The sequence below is a fragment of the Pogona vitticeps genome, chromosome 2 (assembly GCF_051106095.1).
Source record: "Pogona vitticeps strain Pit_001003342236 chromosome 2, PviZW2.1, whole genome shotgun sequence".
Taxonomy (NCBI): domain Eukaryota; kingdom Metazoa; phylum Chordata; class Lepidosauria; order Squamata; family Agamidae; genus Pogona; species Pogona vitticeps.
In genome coordinates, this window is record NC_135784.1 from 47,784,377 (window position 1) to 47,805,164 (window position 20,788).

A 20,788-nucleotide genomic window follows, 5' to 3' on the forward strand; every position below is an offset into this window, starting at 1 on the left:
TAAGTTGATTAAGCAATTAGTCCACCTGGCATGTTGTGTGATGTAATCACATTGAGTGTATATTACTGTATGCAATGCAGTTAGTATGCTGTTTATATCCTGAAGATGACAGAATGTGTTTTCCTGTTGAAAGCTTGATCTTTTATTGTTTCCTTCAATTTTTTACTTGGAAACTAAATTTGTTAAGTTGTTTGGGTCAATTTAGTCTGTTTGACTGGGATTGGTCAACTTTTACTTTGCTCTAAGAAAGTAGAAAGTTTTTCAACAACTAAACTGACTAGCGGATGAATGATCAAAAAAATTAATGTGAAAAAGTGAAGGAAATACAAGTGTGAAATGATTTGGGGTTATATACCATCTTCAGTCACAGATGTGAGATGAGCCACTAGCTCTATATAAGATGTTTAAAAGTATTCTTTAACTGCTTTTACTTGTTTATTTGAAAAGACACGACACTGGATTATTAGTAGTCTGGCTGACAAATGAATCAAAAGACTACACCTTTTTGGTTCTGGCCCTGGTGCAAAACCAGGAGACACAATAAATCCTAAGTAGGGCTTCCTGACAGAGCTTGGGGGAAGGGGAGACACAGTTGTATTAAAAGGTAAAGGTTCCCCTTGACATTTTCAGTCCAGTCGTGTCCGACTCTAGGGGGCGGTGCTCATCCCGTTTTCAAGCTGTAGAGCCAGCGCCTGTCCGAAGACAGCTTCCATTGTCACGTGGCCAGCGTGACTAGGGAACGGCGTTTTACCTTCCCACCGAGGTGGTCCCTATTTATCTACTCGCATTTACATGCTTTCGAACTGCTAGGTTGGTGAGGTGCTGGGACAAAGCGACGGGAGCTCACTCCATCGTGTGGATTCGATCTTACAACTGCTGGTTGTCTCACCCAGCAGCACAGGTTTCTGTGGTTTAGCCCATTTCACTACCACGTCCCACTCGTTGCATTAGTCTATCCTGATTCCACAGCCTAATCACCAGTCTGACAGGTTTGAGTGTCTAAATTCATTGGAAAAAAGTAGGGATTCTATGGGTATTCAACCTACCGCCTCCCTCCCTGAGCTAATTCCTCTTGGAGGAATGCCTGTTGTCCCCTTTCTTCATTGTGCAATAATGACTTTTATGTTCATGCTAGAACTGCAGTGTCAGGAGCAGCTCAGGAGATCATGGCCTTCATGACAACCACAGAGCTGGCCCCCACTTAGTAACTGGTCCAATTCATGCTTCAAGAAACTGGATGGATGTAGATATTAATGAATTTCCTGTTCTCAATTAATTTTAATTAAATATTTGCATTTAATCTGGTCTGAGCAATTTCACACAAAAAGATTTCAATCACTGCTACCTTTTCTTTTCCATAGATTGGAGCCAAACTAGCCCCCTGGTTTGCTAGGGAGCAGGTGATGATGAAAGTAGAGAGACAGGGACTAGGGTGATGATTTCAGAAGAACTAAGGCTGAGTAAAATACAAAGCCCTACTCTGCAGTGGTGCTGGCAGCAAAGAGACAGTTTTTGCCAGCCAGCATTGCATCTGCTCGGGTGACCGCTGAAGAATTGATGCTTTTGAATTGTGTTGCTGGAGGAGACTCTTGAGAGTCCCCTGGACTGCAAGGAGATCAAACCTATTCATTTTGAAGGAAATCAACCCTGAGTGCTCACTGGAAGGACAGATCCTGAAGCTGAGGCTCCAGTACTTTGACCATCTCACGAGAAGAGAAGACTCCCTGGAAAAGACCCTGATGTTGGGAAAGTGTGAAGGCAAGCGGAGAAGGGGATGATAGAGAATGAGATGGATGGACAGGGTCACTGAAGCTACCAACATGAATTTGACCCAACTCCGGGAGGCAGTGGAAGACAGGAGGGCCTGGTGTGCTCTGGTCCATGGGGTCACGAAGAGTCGGACACAACTTAATGACTAAACAACGACACTGCATCTGCTCACTTCATTCATCAGAGCTGTTCTGAGTGGTCAAGGGCCTCTTACACTCTGAAAAGAGAGAGCATAAGCCACTCAAGAACCTGCTGCAAACAAAGTGCTCTACCCTTTGCAGATAAAACTGCCTGGATCCATTCTGACTTGGATGCTGTAGCTGATATAATACAAATAGTTCTGACGACGATTCCTCTTGTCCAATAGTAATAGATACATTCCCACTTGTCGTAGCATCAGTCTGTGGACAGGATCCATGGCGAAGTGAGAGTCACCACGTGTATCCTGCATCTTTGCTCTTGCTGGGTCATAAAAGCAGCAGGCATGTGGGTGAGAGGAATAGTGAATGCCTGTGGTTAACAATACAGAGTTCCAATGTGCTCAAAAGAGTCAGTTGTATAACTGTTGTTGAAAAGCCATCCTTGAACCCCATAGGACTAGATTATTACTGGCCAATCTTTAATATTCCATTCTTGGACAGGACACCAGAGTGTGTAATGACCTCTCATCTTTCAGGATTCCTGGATGAAATTGGATATTAAGCCGCCTAGAGTGGTCGTAATGACCAGATAGGCGGGATACAAATAGAATAAATAAATAAATAAATAAATAAATAAATAAATAAATAAATAAATAAATAAATAAATAAATAAGACTTCAGGCTTCTCATCTATGTATGGGACTGTGATTATTTTGGTTGATGAAAAGGCAGGAAGACTACATCCTAGTTAGTTCTGCAGGACTCGTCAGCTTTTGATACTGTTGCCCATGGTATTCCTCTGGGCTGCCTCTTTGGAATAGGATCTGATTAAATGAATATTCAATCATGTGAAGCCACATCTGCGATCAGAAGTGGTGTAGTACGCAAATCCCCTTCTTGGATGCACACCTTAATGTGGTGAAGGCGTTTGGATGTGCCAGTGAAACCGCGAGCAATGCCATCAGGAGGCCAGACTCCATTATGAGCCCGGATTCTTAGCAAGGCCACCCAAAGCAGGATGATCACAGCTGAGACACCAGACTAAGATGTATGCACCCTTTTCAATGCAGCAACTGGACAGCAGCAACACTTGAAGGTGACACTGGTGGAGAAAGAAATGGCAGTGGCACTCAAGCTAACCTTTGTTAGAACTGCACAGACGGTGGCAATGGTAAACCCCTGCTGAAATTAGCTTACCATGAAAATCCTATGATGATACAGTCCGAAATGAAACAAGAGATAGTGCTGAAAGATGAGACTCCCAGGTAAAAAAAAAAGGAAAGGACAAATATGAATAGTTCTGTCATTAATGATGCAATTATATTAAAGCTGAAAGGACATCTATTAGCTGACCTGCACAAAAGTATAAAGAAAGTCCAATGCCATAGAACACATACAATTGGTACATGGAATGTAAGAAGTATTAATCAAGGTAAACTGTAAATCATAAAGCAAGAAATGGAATATATAAACAATACCGTGCTTGGTGTCAGTAAACCAAAGTGGACTGGACTGGGATATTTTCAGTCAGACAATGACAAAATGTTCTACTCTGGAAATGGCAAACCAAGAAGAAATGGATTGGCTCTAATACTGAGGCAAGATGAAGCACTGGCAGTTAGGACCTACCATGCAAACTCTGACCGAATAATATAAATCAGAATCTGCGGAAATCTATCAACATAAGCATAATTCAAGTCTATGTTCCATCCATTGATGCTGAAGAAGATGATACTGAAAGCTTTTATGAAAGCATCCAGGAAGAAACTGATCACACACTAAAATAAGGTATGCTTATAATCATAGTTGACTGGAATGCTACAGTAGGAAACAAAGCAGAACCAAATATTGTTGGATAGTTTGGCCTAAGGGACAGAAAGGGTGCAGGAGAATGCCTCACACAGTTCTTCAAAGCCAACAATCTGTATTTTGAAAATACATGTTTCCAGCAACTAGACAGGCAGTTGTACACATAGATATCACCAAACGAATACAGAAATCAAATAGACTATGCAACTGGAACTAGGAAATAGAGAAGCTGAATTATCTCTGCCAAAACAAGACCAGGAGTGCACTGTGGTACTAATCATGAATCATAGTGTCAACATACAATTCAAACAACATTTCTGATTAATTTAAAATACACATAGAGCGTTACTAAATTGAATTGACTGTTAACCAGAAAATCTGTGGACTGAAACCAGAGATGTTACTGTAGTAGGGAAGAATGAAAAAAAGACAATTTCTGTAGAAAAAAAAGAAAAGAAAAACCTAGAGATGGAAGAAACAGTTAAAACTATAAATGACAGGTGAGCAACAAAAGTGACAGAAACAGGAACAGAACTCTGAATGCAGTTTTTCAGCTATTATCACATATATACAAAGATATCTACTGCAACAACCAGTGCCAAGGAATAGAAGAAAGCAACAAATGGGGGAAAACAAGAGATCTCTTTCAAAAGTTCCAAGAAACAGTGGAAGATTTTGTATACCTTGGTTCAGTCACCAATATTTATGGAGACTGCTGTCAAGAAATCAGAAGAAGACTGAGACTTGGAAGGGCAGCAATGAAAGGATTGGAAAAAGCTTAAGTGTAAGGATGTGTCGTTGGAGACCAAGACCAAGGTTACGAACACTCTTGATCTCACCTGCCTATAGCATCCCCCTCTTGTATCACATAAACTTGTTCTAGACCTGGGTTTTGGGTGGTAGATGTGGGTCAGGGTACTATCTTGATTTAAGCGCAAACACATGCTGTTAAATTTCAGCATCAGTCTATAATCTTAAAAAAAAAAAACTGTACTCAGAGCAAAAGCATACACTTTTCCTCTCGTGCATTTCTGAGGCCATAAAAATTCATATGCATTTTTGTATGCAGCTTTCCCCAATGAATACATTCATTTCTGCACACACTCTGCCTAATATATGCCTTTTTATATGCAACTTCCCCACTTTGTGCGTTTCCTTTGATTGGAGAACTGCATCTCAAAATTTCAAGAAGGGCAGAAACCTAATAATAACAGTGTTCTGATCTGTATGCTGGTTTGTCGAGTGTAAATGATGACAGTTCCTATGGTAAAAAAAATGCAACCCAAATGAAATGTCATCCATATCCTTAGAACTAATTGGCATACAATGGTATTAAAACGCCATTCTGAGTGGCAAAGAAGCTTGCAAAATTATTCAGCCGTATTCAATATGCACTCTTTTTTGTTCTGTTATTTAAAAAATACCCTGACACTCAGAAATGCATTAACTGTTGCCCTACACCCTTAAACAAAAGCTCTCTTCATTAAACATACATTAAACCCTGAAGAAGAGCTTCCCATTGCTTTTACAAGCCAAGATTAGAATTAATTCTTCTTAGACAAGCCCAATGGCCCATCATTTGGAACACATTATTAATTAAGCATAGAGAATGAGCAATCCATCTTCAAACAAGCTACTCTTACAGGTTCTTCAGGAGTCCAATCTCTTGAAGGCTAAGGCATTAATTGGTCCCCTTCAATGAGGATAGGGAGTTGCTCTTTTCCTAATGCCCATGTTTTTCATCTATTAAAGGGCAGGATTCTAGTTCCCAAGAAGATTCATTTGTCTACAAGAGCTGGTTTCGCTGGGGGGGCAGGGAGTGATTCTCCCTTGCTGTTTCTTTTGGTTGCTAGCCGGAAATATTCCCAGGGACAATGGGGAGCAGATGGTGAGTTCTCTTCTCATCTACTTGGACCTGCTTTGGAAGCCGACCTTTAGAAGCTTGGAATGACCCCAAGTATAGCTTACCTTATAAGTTAATATAAGGACAAGGGACAATTGACTATCAGTGTTGTATAACATGAAGCTTAGTGGGCAAACCTGATAGAATACAGTTACTTCTCTTTAACATGATACACAGGGATGCATTGCAAGCCCACAGGTGAATGCATAAGAGTCACATAGGATGAATGTACCCTAATTGCATTAGAAGCCAGGAATTGTCTAAAGACAATAGATATAAAAAATGTCCTGAATAAACATTAGCATAACTTTTTGAGATGTAGATTATATTTTCTTATGAAGAGCTCTGATGAAACAAAAGCGTATGGAGATAGGAGATTATGGAACCTGAAATGGATGCAGTACAATTGCATAAAATTATCTTGGGCCTTTGTCACTGGCAGCTGATAAGGAGAGCTTAACAACCTGACTACAGGAGGTATTTACAGAGAGACAAGAATAAAGTAGTAGCCTTATCATATGACCATGCTTGTAGCACTTGTGTTCGTTAGCCTCCAAAATAAAAAAATAATGATAGCACTTTAATCTTATATTGTAAAAGAAGTTCATGTTCAACAGATTGTTGAATGGTGTTGTTGACAATCTCATATTAGGGCTAGTGCAATACTGTGTAAAAACTAAGCCGGCCTTTTTCAGAAGGACACAAAATATTGTTTTTATTGGAAAACAAATGCTTTCACAGTGAATGGGGCTACAAGAGCTAGGAAATGTTTCCCTGTTTTGTAGGATAGTCCTTTTGTTCTCATAAGAGGGTCTTTTAATGACAAGCTTAGAAACTCATTTCAAAAATCTTTAGTTGCACATTTTTTGTTGTTTAGTTGTGTCCAACTCTTCATGGCCCCATGGGCCAGAGCATGCCAGGCCCTCCTGTATTCCACTGCCTCCCGGAGTTTGGTCAAATTCATGTTGGTAGCTTCAATGACACTATCCAACCATCTCGTCCTCTGTCGTCCCCTTCTCCTCTTGCCTTCACACTTTCCCAACATCAGGGTCTTTTCCAGGGAGTCTTCTCTTATCATGAGATGGCCAAAGTATTAGAGCCTCAGCTTCAGGATCTTTCCTTCCAGTGAGCACTCAGGGTTGATTTCTTTCAAAATGGATAGATTTGTCCTCCTTGTAGAATCTCAATTCAAAAGCATCAATTCTTCGGTGGTCAGCCTTCTTTGTGGTCCAGCTCTCACTTCCATACATCGCTAATGAAAACACCATAGCTTTTACTATGTGGACCTTTGTCGGCAAGGTCTCTGCTTTTTAAGATGCTGTCTAGGTTTGTCATAGCTTTCCTCCCAAGAAGCAGGCATCTTTTAATTTTGTGGCTGCTTTCACCATCTGCAGTGATCATGGATCCCAAGAAAGTGAAATATGTCACTGCCTCCATCTCTACCCCTTCTATTTGCCAGGAAGTGATGGGACCAGTGGCCATGATCTTAGTTTTTTTGATGTTGAGTTTCATACTACTTTTGGTGCTCTCCTCTTTCACCCTCATTAAGAGGTTCTTTAATTCCTCCTCACTTTCTGCCATCAGAGTGGTATCATCTGCATATCTGAGGCCGTTGATATTTCTTCCGGCAACCTTAATTCCAGCTTGGGATTCATCCAGTCCAGCCTTTCGCATTGAGTATTCTGCATATAAGTTTAAATGAGCAGGGAGACAATATACAGCCTTGTCGTACTTCTTTCCCAATTTTGAACCAATCAAAAGTGCTGCAATCAGTTGTTCCATATGCAGTTCTAACTGTTGCTTCCTGTCCCACATATAGATTTCTCAGGAGGTAGATAAGGTGGTCAGGCACTCCCATTTCTTTAAGGACTTGCCATAATTTGCTGTGGTCCACACAGTCAAAGGCTTTTGCATAGTCAACGAAGCAGAAGTAGATATTTTTCTGGAACTCTCTGGCTTTCTCCATAAACCAGCGCATGTTAGCAATTTGGTCTCTAGTTCCTCTGCTCCTTTGAAACCCAGCTTGTACTTCTGGGAGTTCTCGGTCCACATACTGCTGAAACCTACCTTTTAGGATTTTGAGCATAACCTTTCTAGCGTGTGAAATGAGTACAGTTGTATGGTAGTTGGAGTATTCTTTGGCACTGCTCTTCTTTAGGATTGGGATGTAGACTGATCTTTTCCAATCCTCTGGCCACTTCTGAGTTTTCCAAACTCTCTGGCATATTGAATGTAGCACCTTAACAGTGTCATCTTTTAAGATTTTAAATAGTTCAGCTGGAATGCCATCACCTCCACTGGTCTTCCTATTAGCCATGCTTTCCAAGGCCCACTTGACTTCACTCTCCAGGATGTCTGGCTCAAGGTCAGCAGCCACACTATCTGGGTTGGATTTCTAGGATTTTGAGCATAACGTTGCTAGTGTGTGAAATGAGTTGTTGCACATACCGTATATGCCGGCATATAAGACGAGTTTTGGGGGCCCCAAAACATGCCTCCAAGTGGGGGCCCGTCTTGTACGCCGGGTGCCAGGATGGAGCTGCCGCCGCCGCCGCGAGAGCGATGCGGGGCTGCACTGGCCGGGGAGGAAGGCAGGCAGGCAGGCAGTTGGTCCAGAGGGAGGGAAGCAGAGCCCGCCTCTTCCCCTCTTCCTCGCCCTCTCGCTGGTCAGCCTGCGGTGCGGGCGCTTGCCGGCCACCCGCCCACTTCCTCTTCCCCTCTTCTTCGCCCTCTCGCTGGTCAGCCTGCGGCGCGGGCGCTTGCCGGCCACCCGTGTTTCCCCTCTTCCTCCTCCTGCCGCCGCCCCCCAAGCCTCTTCCTGGCGCCGCATTTTGGGGGGGTCGTCTAATACGGCCCGTCGCCTAGTACGGCGGCATATACAGTACCTTGATGCTTTATGAAGCAAAAGCTTACAACACGAGTGATACAGATAAGTCCCTATGCAGTTAAAAGTCTATATGGGTTTGCAAACTTCAGACTTCCAAATTGTTGCATGTGTCATCCACAGATGGCCACAGGAAAAGCAACTACAGCATCCATACATATTCAGGAAACAAGCTTTTATGGAAAATTAGATGTTTGTCTGATGAAACTATTCTATGGGAATTGCCCCTAGCTCAATTAGGCTTGGGGGAGACCAAATGGACCAAAATGGACCAAACTGGGGTTTGGGGAACTCACCCCAGAATTTCAGTCGGCAGACCCATTGCCTTGGTTGCGAGATGTTTATGCTGGGACTTTAATATTAAATACAATCACAAACTGCATAGAACAGAATGGGCTTCTTGTTAAGAAAACATGCACAGGATTGTACAGTAAGATATTTAATTGCAGTTTTCCTAACTATTGAAAAATGTTGAAGAACACCACGAGTGATGTTCTTCTGGCTTCACAGCCATGTTGTCTTTTGCAATAAGTAAAACAAACGGAACATTAATATTCCTTTTAAATGATCTTGGAAGACTACGCTTTGCTCATCTCTGTCTCTTTTGTTTTTAATGTATAATTTTCTGCACCAAACCCAAAGTCATGTATTCAAAGCTTTATTTCTAGTAAAGTGTTTTGCTGCTTTTGGTTATTATGACATCTACTAGTGCATGACCAAAACTGTATAGATATGTTCCTCCATCACAGCCATCACTTGGAATTCCACCCTCCCACATTTCTACACATGGAACTAGAGCCTGGGAAAAAAAATGAGTTTTTAGACTACCACTCTCAGAATTTCTTAGTCAATAGCTACTGGCTATGCTGACTTGGGTGGGGGGGGCCCACACCCAACAATTTCGAACTCTGCATTGAACATACATGCAAATCTACTAGTAGTCATGGTGAAGGTTTGAGAAAGCAATTTAATTAAAATTTTTGGTCAATATTTCTTCTTTCCTTGTTAAATTTTAAAAGGTTTATAGTCTACATGCTCACCGACACAGATACATATGACGGGGCCCCAATTAAAGCTTCAAAATGATTTGCAGTCTTGAAAATCTGTTGATGCACTCCCTTGGCATCATTAATGTGTAGTTTTGTTTTGTCTTTAACAGCAGCTGCTTAAAACCCTGGGGGCTGAACTCTTCGCAACTCTGGACCCCAATCTCAGACACAGAGCTTTTGTTTTTAATGGTCAATTCTTGGCAGCTACTCAATTCTTCTGACTAATATTGGCCTGTACAGATTGATAGGCAATTCTAGTGCACCTCCCTGAATTCTAGCAAGAACGATACACATTTACACAGGGGACTTGTTGACAATATCTGTTTAGTCGTTAATTGTGAGTTAGGAGGGTCATAAAAGCCTAGATGATGGACTGGAATTCAGGGTATATTTTATGGAAGAGAAGTCCAGGTGGTCTAGTTTGATATTGTACTTTCTTTTCAGCATTCTGACTGCAGTCAATGCCTTTTGCGGTCCGCTTAAGACAAATGTGTCAATAAGACAACAATATAGCTAGAAGCTGCCTGAATGTTTGTTACACTTTGACCCTTTCCATTGATCTTAGCCTCCAAGGCATGAACAGGTTCTTCGAGGATGTTAGACAAACCCTATCAAACCACAAATACTGCTGCAATGTTTCGCCAGTCCTGTTATATTATTCCTCTCCCCACAATCAACACTTTAAGTATTCTATTAATATATCTAAATTACCAAAACACTTTGAAATTACCATATTTTTCGCACCATAAGACACACTTTCCCCCCACAAAACAGGGAGGTGGAAAGTCTGTGCGTCTTATGGAGCGAAGAAAACAGATTATATTTTCCTGTTTTCTTCTCCTAAAAAAATGGTGCGTCTTATGGAAAGGTGCGTCTTATGGAGCGAAAAATACGGTATTTGAATCACACACGCTAAGGATGGGCAATCGGAAAGCACATATTTAGACACTGGCCAGTTTCTGCTGTTCTGGGACTTGAGCAGTGGCAGCATCCATCTGTTGAACTGCTGCTGGGCCTATAACAGCTTGAGTGAAGCTGGAACTTTCCTGGATTCAGCCCACTGAATTTCACAATCAGGAAGGTCACAGGCTAATCTTGGAAAAACTCCTCCACATTTTTTTTGGTCTATCAATCCCAACTGATACTGGTCAGGCAGGCCAGGGGAATCTGAGAGCCATAGTCTGAAAAAGTAACTTTTTCAAAGTTATAGTAATAGGATTCCTTCTTGGACACTCCTCCGGTAATGGGAACCCCTATCATGAACCTCTGTTCTCAGAAAAGTCTACCTTCTGCCCTAAGTTTCAGTACTCTGGAAACTGATGACAAATGTAGCTCCCCAAAATTGGGGGGGGGGGAGTGGGAGCGCATTATTTATTATCACTGTAATTGATTCTGAAGTTTGAGGCAATTTCCAATATGGGATGACAAATAAAAAAATTCCAGAGTAGAGTGGGAACCTGATACATTGCAAACACAGCAATAAACACTGTTAAAGCTGAAGCTCAGCATCAATCAGTAAAAATTTGGAAGAGCAGTACAGTATTGACTATTTATGTAAAGGCCAAGAACAAGGCAGGCAAACCACACCCAGCTGCGGTGCTGCAACACAGAAGGCCCTGTTAATGCGATCTGTTGGCCACAACTGAAATCGGTCTAGACCCTTTTCTCTGACATGCGGTGATGATGATCTAATAGCAGACCAAATTTTGTCTCTATGCTTGGTGACGGGGTATCTCAGACCCCGCCCCCTTTCCTCCTCTTAGTGCCATGAAATGATAAAAAAGGATGTTTCTGTCTCTGTTCCCACAATGAACAAAAGGAAAAAAAAGCAACATAATGCATGTTTATGCTTTTATTTTCTTAAGTGCCCTGGAGGAAGAGGCCATGCATTGTAGTCAGTAGGCCCTCCTCTTCCTCCCTTTCCCCCCCATTTTTTACCTCACTCAGTTCAGTGAGGTAAAAATGCCACTAAATCTTATCTGGATCTAGCCCAGGTCTTTGACTAAATTAATTTTGGCAATAAAAGAAATATTTCCATAATTTTGCCTTTATACATGTTATTGCTCAGTTTTCATAATTTGCACTGAACTTGGCATTTGGATTGATTTTGAACATGGCATCAGGGAAATATCTTGACCTGCTAAGCAAGAATAAAAACACACTATGTAGGAAAAAGAGGTTCTGTTGCAAATAAATAGAGGCACTAAATGTTCGCTTTCAAAGGTGCTACATATCTACAAAGAACCTTCATACTTTTCATTTTTTTTAAATACATCACAGTTCCTGGGAAGCTACACAAGGTATCACATTTTATTTTTGACACTGTATTCAATATATGCCAAACTGGATAGACAGTACAATAAGCAACCCATTCCCCCTAATTTCACTATTTATCCTTTTATTTTCTTGCATTTTATTTTTACTAAAACAGATCAAGGCAGACCTATGTCCGTTTCAGTAATAGCTGAAGTCACGGGCTTCCAGTCCTTTAATTACATAACATTTAGTTTTGTCTGAAAGTGAGTAAGCACTAATTTCCTACAGCCCACACATCAAATTGCAGAAAAACAAAGGTTAATGCAAAAGTGTGTTTCCACTATATTTTGGTAATCATGGCTGCATAAGTTTGTTGTAACACTAGCTGCTAAATCCATGGCACATGAAAACATATTAAAATATTCTGTATGTTAAATGACTGCTTCCAGTTATTACTCATACCTCTAATTCTAGTTCCTCTCTGTCCATGTCTTGATGAATGCCTCCCATGTAATCATTTGGGTCATAGTATTCGTGCCCTGATGAATGCCTGGGAAAATAAAGCACAGTTTAGGTTATCACTCCCTGTTCTAATTAACATATTAATCCTCCCCTAGCCTCATGGCAGATCATCACTAACATGTCACACACAAATCCAGCCTGATGCAGTGGAAGTGATCAATGACCCTGAGGTTGCAAGCTCATTAAACAAAGCAAAAAAACAAACAAACAGAAAAAAGGCAAACAAATATAAAAAATGAATTGCTTCCTTCATGTAACAGACACCCTGAGTAAAGCTTGCCTGCTAGAGAAAAGATGCAACATTGGTTCCAATTTTTGAAGGATCAGTTGAGTGATGGCATTGTTCAATGTCAGGAAAAAAATATGGCTGGGAAATGAAGGATTGGGGGAATAGTATGTGTGGGGAGGTGTCCTTGGCTTTTAGGGAAGGCTTAGATGTGCCACATGCCAGATCTGGGCCCTCAGATCAGTTGGTTGTGTTGGATAGAGCATTCCTTGAAACTGGAGCTCATCCAAACACATTTAGACAATGCTTTAAGTTCCAAAAAGAGAAGTGAGAGGACTAAGTGAGGCAACAACAGGTCTCCTCCAGTAGAACAAGGACCCCTGAGCAACAGAGATAGGAAAGCCAATTTTTTCACCATAACTTGAACCCCTTTGCCAGAACAGCCAGTGGTATCTGGTTGTGCAAAGAAGGAATTTTTCCATCTCTAGCAAAAATATTACATTTTGGGGTGATCCCCATGGGTTCCTGTGTTACACTTCAGTATATGCCCACACCCTCATTTTGCTCTGAGAAAAGGAGTGGAAGGGACATTCCAGGTAACCTCTCTTTTTGTGCTTCTCTTGCGACTTCACCAACAAAAATGATACGCTGTCTTGATCCCTCCAATTCCCGATTTGAGAGGAAGGAGACAGAGAATTGGAGGAAAAAAGAGAAGTAGATTATTGTTTGAAAAAGTCCATCTTTCAATAAAATAATCAAATAATTTACCTATACAGTAAAAAAGTAGAATATTGTGCTTGGGCTTACTCCAGCATTTGTGCACACACATAAAAAAACACACATACACATAAACACTAGCTTTGCTGCACATATTTATTTTCTTGGTTTCTGGTTGGAAAAAAAGGATGTATTACGCAAAATCTACCATTGTGTGAGAGAACTAATCACAAAAAGGGTGTTTTTCCTCCTTGTTGCATCTCCTCTCATCCCTCCAAAGGGCCATCCCCAGTACTCCAGAGCAGATTCTGAGGTAGCACTGGAAGAATGATGGGGAAGGATCAAACAATCTGTCTTCCACTTCATTCTTTTAGTGAGATAAGTTAGTTTTATAGCATGTTCTGGTTAAAATCATATTACATAAGTTACACTTATAGAAGTGTGATGACATTACAGTACTGGAAGGAAGAGATTCTTGGTAGGTAACAGCATCTTCCTTCTGCGTTGGAGCTTGTTTGACCTAGAAATAATCTGTTTCATTTAATGGAAGCTGTGGGAGCTGCAGGAGAGGACAATGTTACCAAAAATTACCAAAAATCTCTCCTTGCTGGAAGTGTCATCTAGAGATGGAGATTTTCAGTATTTAAAGACTTTCCTCCTCCTATCCCATGATTTCCATATAAGGAAACAAATAATGGGATAAACAATTGGGAATAAATCTTCCCTGCCAGTGGTACCATCACTCCTCCAAAGGTATAACTCGCACAACACTGTGCCCTCTGTTTTTAATAATGTATGTTACTTTTTTTTTAAAAAAGTTTAAGCTAAACAATAGCCAGTATTCTGTTTATGAAAGCCTAATTTTATCTTACACTAGTGTAAATACGCTGTGTGTTACATCTGACACTGAGGAACTGCATAATCAGTTTTGCATCCCCAGCACAATCAACTGCTCAGCGTAAGTGCTTCTACCTCAGCTGTAGCAGAATTGCCCCCCCAGCCTCAATTTATACATGTTTAGTTGTGTGAAATGATTTTGGCAAATTATTGGCACAGGGTGATATTGAACTTCCAGATTTTTTTTTCACTTTCTTAATCAAATTTATTATCAGATTATAATTTAGAATTTGGGGCAACTCAGTGATATTTATCTGCTATATACATATTTAAAATTGGTCCAATAACTGCAGAGCAGACATGCACAAACGCAGAGCATTTGTGCCCACAGTATTTTCATAGCTGTAAGACTTTTGGATGTTTTCAATACTTGGGAAGTATTTTTGTGCATATGAAACGCAGGAGCAATGTAGATAATTAAAGCTTGTGGAATTAAACAAGCTGATGTTGCCTGGAATTGTTGCAACAATGGAAAGACTTATACCTTGATGCTCAGATGAATTTTGATATGATTGTCTAATTTCATTCTGGAATTAAACCTTAACTGGGATAAATGCTAGCTGTGTTGAACACGGGTTTCTGATTTTTCCCTGAAGGTCTACAAAGTTCTGTAGAGCTCTTAGGGAGATGTCAGTTGTCAGACCCTGTGACCTGAGAGGGCAGTGGCCAGATTTTTCTGCATTTTCATCTCGAACCTTGCTGAAGCAAGGAAGGGAACCAAACCTCATCTTGAAGGTCCTGGCTACACTACTAATACATGTGCAGACATGAATACTGTAGTAGTGTTTTTGACCACATCTGTGTCCTACTATCCGAAATGCCTGCTTTTGCAAATGAGCGGGAACAGATCTATCACAAACAGAATATAGTACTTGGCAAAGTTTTATCATGTTATTAATCCACTGTGTAAGAAAATAACAAACATCCTTGGGATAATGGATTTCATGAAGAACTGTTCCTTGTACTAACAATACGGGTGGGCTTGCCTCCAAGGGAAAGGGGCAAACCTATTTGGATTGCTTCGATAAAAATATCAGGCAGCACTAGCAGAAGGTTAGGAAATTGATTCTACACCTTTCTGAATATCGTTCTAAAGATCGACTGGACCTACAGAACAACTTACTTGGGCAACATTGCACGAGATTATAATAAAGTGCTTAATGCACCAAGACAAGATTTTGTGGCTCCTTGCCACACAGAATTTGTGGTCAATAATAACAAAGTGTGAACAGCAGCAGAAAGGGAACTGTTAGATACATAAACTATGATCTAGACTTTGGGAGAAGATTGTCGCTTAATGACAGAACACAACTTTACATTCAGAACGTCTACGGTTCAATCCCCAGCATTTCCAGTTAACATAACCAAGACAACAGTCCTGGGTAAGACCCTAGCTAGAAATCCTGTGATCACCAGATTTCCTAGCAATGCTTCTTTTATGTTCTGGTGTTTCATTAAGGACATTCTTCCTCAATTCTCACTTCATATCAATTCAGATCAAAAGGACAGGAACAAGTCACCTGATGCTTCTGGTTTTTATAAGTTCATGTAATGAAACAGCAGCTGTGGTAGTTTAATTCTGCAACTAGCCTCACATAATTCATGCAATTTGCACAAAATATGAAGACTGGTGGAGAAAATATGTCATTGTCTTCTAGGGGAGAAGTGGGAACATCCACAAAGATGGTTCTTGCTGACGTCTGTAGACTTCAGCAAAGTATGGCAGAAGATGTGATTTTGTAACAGGATATTGTTGGATGCCTGTCGCATTGTGCCACCCTATTTGCAAATAGGTATTTTACTTTAAATAAAGGTATCTGCATTGGGAGAGTCTATGTGTTTAGGTTTGATTTGGTGAAACAATTAGAGTACTAAATTTTTCTAACAGAAGAGAAACTTCCCCCCCCATTCTTGCAGGATTCACATCCCTAGTGTAGAGTGGGGCTCTTAGCTTGTTTTATCTACTAATGAAGTGTGGGATCTTGATGCAGTACCATAAATGTTTCATAAGGAGCTTGGAGAAAGGGAGTGAGCCACCTTGAAGCAATGTTTGATGGAGATGCAAAATAGTTTTCTAAATGATCTCTCGTTTCATGACAACTTACGCTGGGGGAGACTTAGTTCTCCAGCTCCTAGATACGTGGAATGTGACTCTCATTAAGTAGGCATATAAATTATTTGAATATGTGGTTCAAGATCATACCAGCATAGGAGGTAACCAGTTTTCTGAAGATTATATAAAATAATCCTCAAACACTTGCATTAATTATTTGTAGATTTATTGGTCAAATTGCACCAACATAGAGGCATACTCATAATGCTACTAGATGTAGTCACTTCAGCACATTTATCTGTGTTAGATACAGCTGATTCACACATATACACAAACATTCAGTACTTGGATAGCGTCACTCAGAGAAAATCAGAATATCCTGGAGTCTTATGTTCACACATGGCTTTCTTTGAACTTCAGTCTTAGATACTACGCCAAAAGCTACATAAAATAAATACAAAATAGTGCTCATATTAGTGGTAATGGCCTTACAGCCCCCTTCCATTATTCTATTCTATGCTTATGTATGACAGCAACTGCTGATGATTAATGCCTTTAATCTAATTGTAAACAAACAAACAAACAACACCCTTGTACTTACTCTTCAGGCAAGAGATATGGATCCAGTACTGTAACGGATGGGGTAGGTGAGCCCAATTTGGTGAGAGCCATGATGTGTTCAAAGGTGATATCAGTCTGGGTGCCCATATCAACAAGGAGACATTCATGTGAAGGACTGAAGATCTTGGTGCGTGGGGCTCTCCTCAGGACTTGCACCACAATAGGGTCTTTAGCTGTTTTGAAGGCTTCTACGGCTTGGTCATGTGTTGCTTTAGATAAATCTTTTCCATTTACCTGGAGAAGAAAAAAAAGAAGAAAAGAGAAGGAAAAAATTAGGTCTTTTTTCCCCCTGGCTTTCCCTTTATGTAAAAATATCCATGTAATAAACTTTTCTTTTCAAAAAAAGAAAAGTCCTTTGTAAGGACACATAACCGAAAAGGATGACACACATCCTTAAAAAGGAAGACAAAAGATCACATTGAGTGGCATAAAACTGCACATGGTACTTTACATGTAGGGTACCCAGTGTTGTGTAGTGGATAGAGTAATGGACTAGAATTCAGGAGACATGGGTTCAATTCTCTAGCTCTGTGGTGGAAACTCATTAGTGGAAGGGTGGGGGGAAAGAAGTGATAAAACCACTCCTTAACAGGACATTCTGGAGACTGCTCATTCATAGGGTCACCATACGTTGGTGGTGACTCGATGGGACGTAACAGCATCAACAAATCGGTTCTGATTTATGGCACATAACAACTTATGCATTTAGATGCTATCTATCTATCTATCTATCTATCTATCTATCTATCTATCTATCTATCTATCTATCTATCTATCTATCTATCTATCTATCTATGTATCTATCTATCTATCTATCTATCTATCTATCTATCTATCTATCTATCTATCTATCTATCTATCTATCTATCTATCTATCTATCTATCTATCTGTCTGTCTGTCTGTCTGGGATCTATATGCATAAGTTGTTATGTGCCACCAAAACATATATATATATAAAATTACTTGAACTGAATTGCAGTGCTTCCCACTCAAACAGGGAAGACAGTGACCAGCCAATAGGTGTGCCTGCTGAACCTGCTGTCCCAGGTACTCACTAGGGATGGGTAATTTCAAGGTCCCTGTTCTGATGATCCTTCACTTTGTATTGGACAAGCCTTCAAACAGAGGAAACCTTCAAAGGGAAGACTTTTGTCTGACAGTGCTTTAAATGGAGAACAGATCGCCACCCTATTTGCAAGTGATATAGGAAACGAAGGCCGCTAATCTGAGATTCTTTACTCCAGCTCAGCAGATATAAGTAATGACCCAGAAGGGCAAATAATCCATGCAGGGCAGGATAAATCCCTGTGGAACAAGAGGCCACATATTTATGAAAACACTGTTAGTTCAGACTGAAGGCCCCTTTGATTTTATTTTTTTTCTGCTGGTAGCTTCAGAAAAGCAAGCCCAGATTCACTTTTACTTGAAGTCAGTCAAGGGACAGCGTGGGAGGGAAGGAAAATGTTGAGGAGATCATATTAAGCTATTATTGCACTGCTGGGCACATTATCAAAGACTAACAGTTTCACATTGTGTCATCACAGCTGCCTTGATCTGGCTCTGGACTACACAAAAGGGACACAATACAGGAAGCGGAGGTAGCTAAAATCCACCAACAAACAACTTTAAAATGTATTTCTTGACTACTAACTAATCATTCAGAAATGGAGCTGAAAAATGGCCACAGGATTTGGTCTAGATTTACATCCATGCCACAGGACTGGCAAAAGCCATCTTCCTTGCCCCCTCCTTTCCATGGCAGCACCTGGACAATTCAAAACAGACCAGTTTTTTTTTGGGGGGGGGAGGGTAGAGGCAATGACTGGAACAAACTGTGATATGGAAAGCAATGGCAGCTAATCTCCAAAAATTAGACAGATGCACCTTCTCTGAACAGCCCTTCATTCACAAAAAGTGGCTTTGTCCAAAATTTGATGATTCTTGCCCTCCTCACTTCTTGCTTCTCTAGAGTCTACTCCATTTAGAGCAGTTGTCTGTGCGGAATCTGTGCGGAATCATTGGAAGGGGCTGCGTGCAGTGGATGGTCTGTTTTGGAAGGAAACATCAAGAATACCTGCTTTCATCAATATATTATATTGGAAGCCACCTAGAGTGGTCTTATAGACCAGATAGGTCGGGTATAAATCAAATAAATCAAATCAAATCAAATCAAACTGGGCATGCCTAAATCTGGTTCCAACCCATCATCCACAACCAAACCAAGTACTGTATTTGGTTCATCATTCATAAAAACATTTTTTAAAGGACTGAAAGTGCATAGCCAAATCCTATTGCTGATGATAAGTTAGCGTGGTCCTATATAAGCCATCCGGTAGAGAAAATCTTCCCCTCTGTAAATTCAGGGTACTCTCATACTTGTCTACTTAATGCACATCTTGGCATCAAAGTTTCCTAAGCAACAGAAGTGAAAATTAAGTTCTGATATTTTCAATAATTAGGAGTGGAGGTATATATTAATAATCTGTTTAACTATAGAAACCTCATTTCCTTCACTCTTAAGTATTCTCTAACACCAGTCTTCTATCCTCCTCTTTTAAAATGTTGCGCGCACACACACACACACACACACACACACACACACACACACACACACACACACACACACACTGTTACTGCTTTGTGAAAATGAACTAAAGGGGAAGGATCACTGCCTGCTGGCTATCTCCCTACCTGGCCTCTCCAACTCTGTGGCATGGTGTGAACTAGAGATGGGCATGAATCAGAAGACTGGTGGTTTGTTATGGCTTGTGCCTACCAACAAACCACAAACCATCATGAACTCCTGAAAAATAACTGCCCGCCTGCCTCCATCATGTCCCTACTTGGTCCTGCCACTATCTCTGCCATCCTCAGAGACAGTGGGCCTTGCTTGCCTTCCAGGAGCCAGGCCTGCTGCCTCTGCACATCTGCCCACCACCCAGCTGATAGGTGGGCAAATGGGCAGAGGCAGCAACCAGTTACAGGAACATGGCCTAATGTTTCTGTACATGGACCCACCTGTCACTGCTCCTGCACCAGCGGTGGCAGAGAAGGTGGCAGAAGAGGCAGCCTCAAAAGCACCAGGTAGGGAGATGATGGGAGCAGCCTGGTTTTTCAGTTTTTCTGGTTCATGTTTCAGTTTGTGCCCATCTCTAGTGTCAACACAAAGACACTTAGTTCTACAGGCACTCACAAACAACATTAAAGGGAGATCTCAAATGTATTTCTCCACATTCCATCTGCATGCTCGGCTCTAGCCTACAGTTTTCATGCCAGCGTTCAGGAGTGACTTGATATCAATCACATCCCCTCCAATGCAACCCGAAGCCAGCTTTAGGTAGTCTGCCGCAGTCTGGTAAAAATAAAAATGGTACTTCTCATCTTCTGCTTGCTCTCCTGGAACAGATGTATCTCCATCAACAAAAATGTAAAATAATTCAACACCAAAATATTGCCCCGAAAAGTCACCTAGAAATCCTGAATTTATTCTAAAAGGTTCGTTACATTTGCCTTGTATCACCACTGCTGTCCCTGATATGAACAACACTGTACAGTGTGATATAGCACTTCTAAAGCCTTTTAAACCCAGGGGACTGTTGCTTAGACAGGCAAATACAGTAAACAGACTAGGCAGACTGTCTCAAATTACAGTACAGAGAATTAACTTCCCGTCCGCAGCACAATATTGAGCTCCGTCTATGAGAATGGAACCCCTCTCAGTCAAAGCTTCATTTGCCAACAAACTGCAAATCTGGGCAAATTTTAACTCGACCCAGCCACCCATCAATGAGACTAATTCATCTTGAAAAGTGAAGACAGCATGTTGAAGAATATGATAGAAGTTACTTCCTAACACTTCTAGTTTGGGGGGAAAGGCAACTCCTAACTTTTCCTATGTGCAGTTGTGCACCTCTTAAAACAGATGTCAAAACATTGTGGC

The 20,788-nt window shown here is 40.9% G+C and overlaps 1 protein-coding gene across 2 annotated transcripts in view; it reads right to left on the reverse strand.

Annotated features, from left to right (window-relative positions):
- Positions 1–20,788, reverse strand: part of PDZRN3 (PDZ domain containing ring finger 3) — a 240,949-nt gene that overhangs the window by 16,331 nt on the left and 203,830 nt on the right. For both annotated transcript variants that reach the window (XM_020791070.3, XM_020791072.3), the window contains 2 exons: positions 16,828–17,081; positions 12,274–12,361 (listed from right to left, as the gene is read on the reverse strand). In XM_020791070.3, coding sequence (XP_020646729.3) covers positions 12,274–12,361; positions 16,828–17,081 — 342 coding nt within the window. The remainder of the gene's footprint in view (positions 1–12,273; positions 12,362–16,827; positions 17,082–20,788) is intronic.